At 40.7% G+C, this 11,515-nt stretch overlaps 1 protein-coding gene across 2 annotated transcripts in view; it reads left to right on the top strand.

Moving 5' to 3' along the window:
- The first annotated feature begins 2,861 nt into the window (after positions 1-2,861).
- The window catches only part of psd3l (pleckstrin and Sec7 domain containing 3, like), a 201,338-nt gene continuing 192,684 nt past the window's right edge, over positions 2,862-11,515 (top strand). For both annotated transcript variants that reach the window (XM_067258060.1, XM_067258059.1), the window contains exon 1: positions 2,862-3,421. In XM_067258060.1, coding sequence (XP_067114161.1) covers positions 2,891-3,421 — 531 coding nt within the window. In that variant the 5' untranslated portion in view covers positions 2,862-2,890. The remainder of the gene's footprint in view (positions 3,422-11,515) is intronic.

Below are 11,515 nucleotides of genomic sequence, written 5' to 3'. Positions count from 1 at the left end.
TATAATTTTTTATCATAGTTACTCTTCAACTGTGAGTGACAGAATCTAAAACAAAAATCCAGAAAATCACATTGTATGATTTTTAAGTAATTAATTAACATTTTATTGCATGACATACAGTAAATATTTTATCACCAACCAACCAGTAAGAATTCTGGCTCTCACAGACCTGTTAGTTTATCTTTAAGAATCCCTCCTGTTCTCCACTCATTACCTGTATTACCTGCAACTGAATCCGTTACCTGTATAAAAGACATCTGTCCACACACTCAAACAGACTCCAACCTCTCCACAATGGCCAAGACCAGAGAGCTGTGTAAGGACATCAGGGATAAAATTGTAGACCTGCACATGGCTGGGATGGGCTACAGGACAATAGGCAAGCATACACATATATACCCCCCCTCCCCATACATATTGGCAAATTCTGGCAGACTCATTCCCTCATTCCAGTTTTTTTAACATGAAAAAGACTAAAAGTCAAATTTGCAGATCGCACATGTGCGAGTAGTTGTAGAAAATACTTGCACGGTCTCAAAACCTTTTCTCATTTGGTCGCTGTCTAGAGCCTTGGCTTGAACACATAGCAATGTAGCAGACACTACCAGCAGACAGGTGCAAGAAGCTTCTAGATGGCTACAAAAAAAACGTTTGAAGGCTGTTGTTGGCAAAGGTTCTGCAACCAAATATTACAGGGGTGCCAATAATTGTGTCTGGAGTACATTTTGTTTGTATTTTGTATATCATTATCATGCAAGCATTTATTTTTTGTGTTCAGTAACTTTGGACATTTCATAAAAATATTCTGATAATACAAAATTGGTTCATTTGCATTTATTTCTTAAAGATCCTGTAAAATGGAATTGAAAATGAGTTTTAAGTTGATCACACCACAGAAGAATGTGTTGTTAACTACCCATCCAAATTCAAATGAAAAAACCCCACAGACAAGTATGTTAAATAACCCTTTGTATGCATTAATCCGCGTTTGGCTGTGACATAAATCAGTCGGGTTTTTGCTTGCCTATAAAAAACCTGAGCTGAAAACGGAAGAGAAACTGTTCAACGGCACATTTCAGTGCGACAAAGTTTTTGAGCTTTGCACATGCTTTCAGGAACTAATTTCACACGTATATAATGTACTGAGAAGCATATCATGGAATTTGCTTTACAGGATCTTTAAGATATTCTGAATTCTGCACTTAAAATTCAGGGGTGCCAATAATTTTGGCCATGACTGTACATGCCACAGATAACTTAAAATATGGTTAGTACTGCAAGAATTTCTCTAAAACTGCCAGTGATAAGTTACAGCTATTTGTTCATAAGAGAATCTGTAATTGGGCAGTCTTAGAGCAACAGCAAAACATTGTTTATGGCTGGCATTCTTTGAAGGGAGCCACACCACAATCAATGTGAACATCTGTCTGAATGCTTTGGATATATTTAAACATTCACAAATTCAGTCTGAATTCATTAAGTCATTAAGCTTGTTTCTTAAGCCTATGCTACATGCTAATAACGATACTGGAGATTACACTGAAAGTTTGCCACTGTATGACTGTCCCACTCAGCAGAAACATTGTGTTTTTAAAGGGAGATGGGGGATTTAGCTAGTCTGTCTGAAAAGATACAATAGCAAACTTAATCATAATTTTTTGACATTACCAACATTTTGACACCTGAACATGTCTAATGAACTGATTAAAACATATTCAAATTAACATACTTAAACCACATTACAAGATCATGCTTTACATGAAAGAAAAAAAATCTTGAAGGATTTCAGATGAATTCACATGACTGAAGAAAATTGTGTGCATTCTCATACTGTATGTAAAAACAAGTACAGCGTTCCATATTTCCATAATTGCCAAAACGAAGTTCTGACCAAACAAGTTGCTTCCTCTTTTCTGAAAGACGGGACATGCCCAAATTAGAAGAATGTTGTCTACTAACCAGTTTCACATTCTTATTAAAAAATGTTTTTACAAAAGTATTTACATACTTTTTATTGGTCATATCATTACTTACAGGACAGGATTTACAGACATCCACTGCCACCCGAGAGAGAGAGAGAGAGAGAGAGAGAGAGAGAGAGAGAGAGAGAGAGAGAGAGAAAGAAACAAAGGTCATCTGACAAGTAACAAGTCTTATTTATTCAAAATAAATACGGAGTTGAATAGACTTATCATGGAAAAGCCATGAACTTAACTTGATAGATGAAACACACACATCTAACATCGACCCCTCAATTAAAATCAAAATGGTTTAATATTTTCATATGAGATATTCGTGTTTTTTTTTTTTTATTACACAGCAATTTTCATTTCAATGTGTCCCCATCTGTCTGCAGCTCTGCAATGATAGAAGCTAGATTGGCCTTGGGAAACTGTTGTCTCCTCTGACCCCCCCACCACCACCACCACCACTACAGAGGGATGCTCATCACCCCCATTCCATGAAGACTAGCCTCCCATAGAGGAAATGGGTGATCATCATCGCAAAGTCAAGACTTCCTTCCTCTTCTTCCAACTGCAGTCGCCCTTTAAGGCCCATAGGAAGTTGCGTACTGCAGTGACTGCCAGCATCGCTGTAGAGGAAGGAGTGGAAGCTGCAGCCGCAACTGTAGAACCCATTTTACCTGGTGACACAGAGGATTACAGTGTCACAGACTTGAGGGTGGAAGTCAACTCAAACAACGAGGTGATTAAAAACGTTGAAGAGCTTTATTCATCAGTTAAGGCTTAATTATTAATTTGGGTGTCAGATGATCCTTCAAACCAAGAAAACGTGTGTTTAAATGCAGAGGGATTTTTTACTGAATTACAAGTTGCTGGTCAGTGTTTCAGATAGTTCTGCTTGGGTCTTGAGGAAGGAGAGTCTTCAGATGATGGATGATGAGAATCAAAACCCTAAAATCGGGAGCGCCAGCCAAACATCACCCTCGACAACACGCTCAGGAGGGTCACGGGTAAGCTTTCTACATCCAGGGTCTGTCACCAAGATCAGCAAGATCTATGAGATGAATAGTGAAGAGTCCAGTAAACCAGTTCACCAAGTCCCAGCACAGCCCAATCATAACAGCTGGGTCTGCAATGAAAAGCAAGAGTCTGGAAATCCAAAGGCTCCACAAATAAAACCATCAGGGACCCTCAGGAGCCCAATGAGAAACTCCTTTTTGTATGCTGTCAAAGAAAAGTCATCCCAATTACATGGGGACATGAATAAGAAAGCAATGACACTGAGTCTCTCAATGGCTGTTACTCATCCCATTGTCACAACCGCAGCAGTTTTGCAAAGCTCTGTTACAAGCTCTGTCACATCTAAACCTTCCATCCCAACAATTTCTCAGTCAACTGAGGTTAAAGCAACTGGTTCCTCAACCATACTCAAGGCTTCACCACGCCAGAAAGAGAAGGTGAGTTTGTTACTAGTCTGGTAGCATGTACTCAGTTTATGTTTTGGTTACACAAAAACAAACCACAATATCTGTATTGGTTTTAGACATATCAATGCTCCTGTTAGTGTAAGCATTCTGTAAATACAAAACCACACAGGATGAAGAATGCTTGCCAACTCAATCCCACCCAGATGGAATGATAACTGTTAGGTATCCGGGGCTTGTCTATATAATTCCTCAGACTAAATGGACTAGAAAGCAATTACATCTGTGGCATCTACTTTGAAGATAACCCAACTGTGTTTGAAGTTTACAGGCGTTTGACAACTAGAGTGAATCTTTTTCTTTCACCTCTTGGAAATTATATTTGTTATGGGCTCTGTTTTGGCTTTTATCAATTTGCTGTACCTCAACCTCAGTACCTCAACTGGAATTGAATCACCCCTTATTGTTTGGTTGTCAATTTTTTTTTACTGGAGAACAAAATTTGTTACTTCCATAATACAGTATTTTCAGTTTATATTGAGATCATAGAATGAAATTATTTAATTCATCAAATTCAATGATCCTGTCCATTTTACTGTATGATTATCAATGTCTGAATTTCAAGACCAAATACCCTTTTCTGACTAAATGCTGTTTTGGATTTTCTTTATTAAGTATGCATAATTTAAATATTCAATAGGTTTCTCATCATCTGTATTGATCTTATTCTTAAATGTATTTCGAATTTATGACTCCCAGGAAATTAATAACCAAACTTCCACCTTTGTAATTAATATTGGCACTGCACTCATTGAAACATGCCAACACTGTATGGAGAGGATGCCTCGTGAATGTGTCACAGACACACTTGAGTTGGAATTGGCATTGTTCCAAAGCGCTTTTTCCAAAATTACTTTCTGGATATTTGTAATTGCACCCTTTAATTACAGTATATTCTGACCTTTGAAAGTTAATATAATGCATATTTACAGCCATAAAACATTTTTCACAAGACAGGAATCTAAATCATATCACTGATTATTTCACAATTGTTAGATCTAGCAACTTCTGGGTCATTCTTGGGCTACGGTAATTCTAATGGAATTTAACTCAAATTTGTATTAAAGTAAATGTATTGTCTGAACACCCCCTAATATTAAGTACATATTAATACTTCAAGAAAACATATTTTCACACCTCAAGCATTAAATCCCTTTTTATTATTTTCCACTTTCATCTGATATGGACACTATTTATCTTCAACCCCATCACAGACAATAATGGTAGATGATTTTAAAAGACATTTGTCATACAATCAACATTTACCTAAAGCTCATGTGTCCCCAAAACAATTCCTACAGTAGAAATCTAACATTTATGCAAAATCTCTTAATTATGCTACATCAAACCCTGAAATAGACATACAGTGCATCCGGAAAGTATTCACAACGCTTCACTTTTTCCACATTTTGTTCTGTTACAGCCTTCCAAAATTGATTCAATCAATTTTTTTCTTCAAAATTCTACACACAATACCCCATAATATATATAATGTCAGTTGGCTGACTCCCTGTCAGCCAACTGACAGGGAGTCAGTTGGCTGAGCGGTGAGGGAGTCGGGCTAGTAATCCGAAGGTTGCCAGTTCGATTCCCGGTCATGCCAACTGACGTTGTGTCCTTGGGCAAGGCACTTCACCCTACTTGCCTCGGGGGAATGTCCCTGTACTCACTGTAAGTCGCTCTGGATAAGAGCGTCTGCTAAATGACTAAATGTAAATGTAAATGTAAATATAAAAAAAGAAAAAGATTGTTTAATATTCTTTTGAGATTTGCAAAAATTAAGAACAAAATTATCACATGTACATTAGTATTCACAGCCTTTGCTCAATACTTTGTTGAAGCAAAATAAATCAGGTCTCTCCAGAGATGTTCAATCGGGTTCAAGTCTGGGCTCAAGGACATTCACAGAGTTGTCCCAACGCCACTCCTTTGTTATCTTGGTTGTGTGCTTTGGGTCGTTGTCCTGTTGGAAGATGAACCTTCGCCCCAGTCTGAGGTCCAGAGCGCTCTTCATCAAGGATGTCTCTGTACATTGCTGCTTTCATCTTAACCTCGATCTTGACTTGTCTCCCAGTTCCTGCCACTGAAAAACATCCCCACAGTATGATGCTGCCACCACCATGCTACACTGTAGGGATGATATTGGCCCGGTGAAGAGCGATGCCTGGTTTCCTCCAGACATGATGCTGGGCATGCAGGCCAAAGAGTTCAATCTTTGTTTCATCAGACCAGAGAATTAGGTTTCCCATGGTCTGAGAGTCCTTCAGGTGCCTTTTGGAAAACTCCAGTCAGGCTGTCATGTGCCATTAACTGAGGAGTGGCTTCCGTCTGGACACTACCATACAGGCCTGATTGGTGTAGGGCTACAGAGATGGTTGTCCTTCTGGAAGGTTCGACTCTCTTCACAGAGCAACGCTGAAGCTCTGTCAGAGTGATCACCGGGTTCTTGGTCACCTCCCTGATTAAGGCCCTTCTCCCCCAATTACTCAGTTTGGCCGGGCGGCCAACTCTAGGAAGAGTCCTGGTGGTTCCAAACTTCTTTCATTTATGGATGATGTAGGCCACTGTGCTCATTAGGACCTTCAACTGTCATTTTTGTATGCAACAATGTAATAAGGACAATAGGAATATTTAGAGCTAAAGAGTGTACAATGTATTTGGAAATTGTGAGGTGTGCTTGCGTCGGTTGCCACTGGGGCAGTTCTTTTTCTTCCTCCAAATCTGTTGTTTAAACTCATTTTTGGGGTGCCATAACTTGTCATGGAAGGGAATTTCAAATCATGCCTAGCATCAGTGGCGATGTGTCCTGGCTTAGGTTACTGAAATGAATTTGCGCAACAGGAAAGGGATGCACCTGAACAATCAAAATACTTCATTACAGCTGACTTGGTTGTGAATCTGACACTACCATGCGTAGACTTCAAGTACCTAGCTACTGTGATGAAGCTGGCTTGTTTTGCAGTGGTTTACACAGTCTCGCTAAACAGATGATTGGGGTGTTGTGATGGGCTCAAATAAACACGCATTGCTATGTTTTACAACCGGAGGATTTGACCGGAAGACCAGAAACCGTTCTGTTAGAAGAAGAAAAAAAAAAAAGAAAAAAAAACTATGCCTTAGGTTTTGAACCTACAACCCTTCGCTTAGCAGCACATCATCTCAGCCTATTAAGCCATTCACATACCTGGACTTTACTGTATTCAGTAACTGGATAATAAAATAAGACGTTTCTCCTGAGGCAAGCATTGTCAGATTTGGTCCAAGCTCAAACAGCTGTAATTCAGTCATATTTTTACATATCAAGGTTAAACTTTGCAGGGTATTGGGCCCTGACAGAGGAATATTAAATATAGCTGCAGGCAGCAATGGCGGGTTCTTCCTCAACATTGCAAACCTTTTCAAAATGGACTTGACACAGACATGTATTTCCAAAGCTATTGTGGTCTCAAACTAGCCTGGTCCTAACCAGACTCTCGTACATTGCATTTGTACATAGAGCCTGGGCTCGATCCATTGACAAGCGTTAACTTCCTTGAAGGTGGGTACTCTGTTGAAGTTTAAAACTATTGGATCTGCCCAGAGTAACTCTGGATCTGGCATAACCAATCGCTAGTGTTCGCCTTAGCCAACTCCTTCACCAATAATGGAGCTAGCTGGAAAATCAAACGAACCCCGTGGGGATCAAAGATTGTTCTTGCTCCGGCTTTAACTTCTGGATATTCGGCAGCGTTGCCACAACGGACCGAAAGGCTTCGCTCGCATCTTTCTCCGCCGCCATTACGTAACTACAACTCAAACTAGCGCACGACATCAACGTCGTTCTCAGCCACTCTCTCTGTTCGCTGATTGGACCGGTAAAAAGTTTACCGGAGACATCTGACCAATATACCTCAAGCCCAGACGCAGTACAGAAGCACAATGAAAATTGTGCTGGAGTACGTAGGAGGGCAGAGCCAGGCTAGTCTCAAGCTAGCATAACTACATATGTGGCCTGGTAACATGTTGTAGTGTCTTCCTCGTGTGTGGAACAGATCAAGTCCCTAGGGCAATGTGACACTTATTTATGGCCACATGAAATATTTGCCACAGGTGCAAATTCACCCGTATGCATTCTTTTTTTGCCATTTTGTTATATATTACTCATTGCTTATCACCTATACAAAGACATATGTCTTACAAATCAGTTTAGTATTTCAAGTCAATCGGAGCTACGGTTCATGAGGAGAATGATTTTGTTGTTTTGGACAAATCTTCATTGTACAGAAATCAAATTAAAATGTATTTGTATAGCCCTTTTTACAAGCAATGTCACAGAGGGATTCACATACGCCCATATAACTGCCCCTCAACCAACCTAAACCCTCAAAAAACAAGGAAAAACTCACAGGAAAACTCACTAGAGGAGAAAACATTTAAGAAACCTTGGGAGGAGCAATTCAGTGATGGATTCCCCCCCCTCCAGACACGGTTGGTGAAACAGAGGTGCAGAACACAGGCTTAACATAGTCATACAGCAGGGATGTGTTAATGGGTGTTAAAACACCAAAATCCAGTGTTCAAATTGGGTCAGTTGGTAAATGTCAGTATAAGCAGAGGTAGCCACAGGGCTGGGGACTATGATCGGCGCAGCATCACAGGCCGGGGGGTGAGGAAAGGGACCGGGAATTCGCCGTCGTCCGTCATGGAGACTGGTTTCCAGTTGCCGACTAGATCCAGCTTTGGCAGACTGTCACAGATCGATGTGTACTGGCGACCAGGTCCAGCGTTGACCGACCCACGACCAGGCAGATGCTGACAGCTCAAAACCCCCACACCACAGGGGATGTGTGGAGGGGGGACAGAGAGAGGATAGCAGGAATTACAGAATGCCAGGAGCAGCTAACAGTTACAGTAATATTAGAATGAGATCCCCACCGGTCAAGTGTGGACTAGTGCAGCAATTTAGCCGAGCAAAAAGGGTATTTGATGCAGCTCTAGACACTAAGATAGTGCCAGCCCCCCTTGATTGGAACATGAAATCTGTTCCAGAGAAGAGAAACTCTAAAATACGTTAATCTCATACGAATAAGAATGCCCCGTCCCCCGTCGTCTCCAACTAGTAACAGAAACAATAACAGTAAGAATATACAGTAATTATTTGTCAAATCTAGATGGGGTGACATGAACATATAGAAGCTTTATTTGTAATTTAAAAGTTAAATATGATACATATACAGACAAACACACACTTCAGGTTCACATTGAAAGTACATACACACACACTATAGCAGTCGTAGAACTGACTAAACAAGAACGTTTTTAACCCAATTTTGACTGTCGAAACTGTGTCAGCCTCCTTAATTGAGACAGGTAATTTGTTCCAGAGAAGAGGTGCTCTATATGAGAATGCCCTGCCTCCAGCAGTTTATTTCTTTATTTCGGGGACCACCAGATAGCCGGCATCTTGGGATCTTAGTGACCTTATGGGGTGATAGGGTGCAAGAAGACCAGAGAGCTATAGTGGTGCCAATCCATGCAGATTTGTAGGTTAGTAATAGAACTTTGAAATCAGCTCTGGCTTGGATAGGGAGAGACGAGAGTAGATGTTATGTGATCATACTTTCTGGTTCTGGTCAATAGTCTAGCAGCAGCATCTTTCACCCGCTGTAAAAATGTTAAGTAGGTACTTGGGAGGCCAGAGAACAATACATCGCAGTAGTCCAATTGGAATGTAACAAATGCATGTATTCGTTTTTCAGCATCATCCTTTGAGAGGAAATTTCGTATTTTGGCTATGTTACGTAGATGGAAAAATGCAGTTCTGGTAATTTGCTTAATATTGCGCTACGTAGCCGATCATGGCAAAGGTAATGTGTATGTAAGCAATAACTGTATTTATCTAATTACATCTATTTGATGTTAAAAGTATTTGAAGCATAAGTCAATCAAACATACAGAAGCATGTATAACAACTTCATATTTGAAAGATTCAACAACAGTCTATACAGGTAAAATACAAGGCTTGGTTGCAGCAGAGCGAGTATAAAATAAGGGTACGTGACTATAAAGACCCTATTTACTTATTTTCTCAAGATAACAAAAAAAAAAGTAGCCTATACCATTCAAAAAGCCACTGTCCAAACTGGAGCTAGGTTAATGACTCACAATTCAAGATAAAGTAGACGCGGAGGTCCACGGTAATAAATCCAACAAAATTGCATCTATTAGGCCTATGCATTAACGTTTGACAAAATATTCTATGTGGCTTTTCAGTGCGAACAAAACATATTCCATTACCACAGAGGTCAGGGCGACAGGTCTGTTGTCATTAAGTCAGGTTGGCCTTGATTGGTGTTGAAGATGTTTGTGAACACCGGAGACAGCTGGTCAGCACAGTGCTTGAGGGTGGCTGGAGGGACAGAGTCTGGCCCAGCTGCTTTGCGGGGATTCTGCCTCTTCTGTTAATTTCTCCCTCCTGAAAGTAAAGAGTTGTCTCAAATTCTTATTTACAGTGATGGCCTGGCAAAAAGTACAAGGGTTAGGGTTGAGGGAGAGGGGGCTATGGAAGAAAAATGTGGTTAAAAAACACAACGGCACACAACCACAGCAGTACAGACATACAGAAAAAGCAAAAGAGCAACAACAAAAAACAAGCAGGTTAAACAAAGCAGGGCATTAGTAGCATAGGGAGTCAGAGGGGATACAAATGTTAAAAGCACAAAAAGCACAAAGCAAGACACAGAGATTATTTACATCAAACAACAACCACAATCAAGACATAGACTGACACTGGCAGGTACGAACAAAGGATACAGGCAGGTGAGAAAAAAAGTATCTGTGGTGGAGGGGGCGGGCAGCCCAATTGTCTTTCAAATTGACAGTAGAACCGTTGGCCAGGCGAGAGTTGTTAATGGGGTGGGGGGCTCTGAGCTTGTAGTTGGTGATCTGCCTAAAGGCCGAAATATGCTTATGCATCTCCGTTTACGGATGGGCGGGCGCACGGATACGCATGGATACGGACGGATAGACTTCGTTTATGGTTCTCCGTAGGCTGTGGGTGCTGAAAACAATTCACCGCCAGAAGAGTAGGTGGCGCAACGGTTTTTTGTAAGTCGTCGTCGAGTGTTTTTTACCTAGGTTATCGAGAAGTCGGAGCAAATTTACAAATTAGCCGTTTCATCAATAAAATACGTACATTTTCAGCAACTACACTGCCCATTTCTCGTCACATTTTAATTCAGATGCTGATTTACATGTACTGTTGAAGCTGAAATATGAATTCTAAAAACTTACAGCAATGGCGGTCAAAGGATTCTGTTCGTCCTGTTTATCACGGCAACCCCGCCCGACGCAAGCGGTTCTTAATACTGATCACAGCCAAGGGGGTATCCGTAACTATCCGAAATTACGACGGATAGTTAGAAAATTCAGGAGGTGCACGTCAAGGTGTCTGAGGCTGTCCGAGGGCTGACGGAGAGCTCGTAGAGGGCGTTCCACGGAGACGAGGGCGTTCCCATGTGTCTGTTTTTCAAAAAACGCAGAAGCATATATCGGCCTTAAGCCCTCTAGACAGAAGCAGAGTCGTTAGCTGAGAATTGGTGTTTTAGTCTCTCAGAGTGCAGTCGTTAAGCCTCTTTCACCACCTTGCTAAACCTTTTTTCGAAACCTTGAATATTTCTCTGCTCTCATTCCTAAATGACATGTATGCTACACACACATACCACATTTCAAGTAAATTGAAGCTATGGTTTTTGAGGATTACATTCTTGTAGGTTTGTACAAGTCTATATTTTACAGAAAAATCCAATATGGCGGCCATTGTGGGTTCTTGAGGCTTTGTCATGAGAAATAAGGTATATGTACAAAGTTTCAGAATTTTGGGACTTATGGACAGGAAATGGCATCCCTTTGACACAAATTGACAAATTGGGGCGTGGCCTGTAGTGCCACCTATAGTCTCATGTGGGCCATGTTTGGTGTGGTAGTTACTAGTACGCTGTTGTACAAAAACAATAGGTGCCGTTGCGGATTCGCTTCTTGGACCCTAATAATAAGAATAAGAATAAAACTAACACATACAATAGCTTT

This window comes from Osmerus mordax, chromosome 20 (genome assembly GCF_038355195.1).
Source record: "Osmerus mordax isolate fOsmMor3 chromosome 20, fOsmMor3.pri, whole genome shotgun sequence".
NCBI lineage: Eukaryota > Metazoa > Chordata > Actinopteri > Osmeriformes > Osmeridae > Osmerus > Osmerus mordax.
The sequence above is the reverse complement of the archived record's forward strand: the minus strand, read 5'-3'. Positions and strand labels throughout refer to the sequence as shown.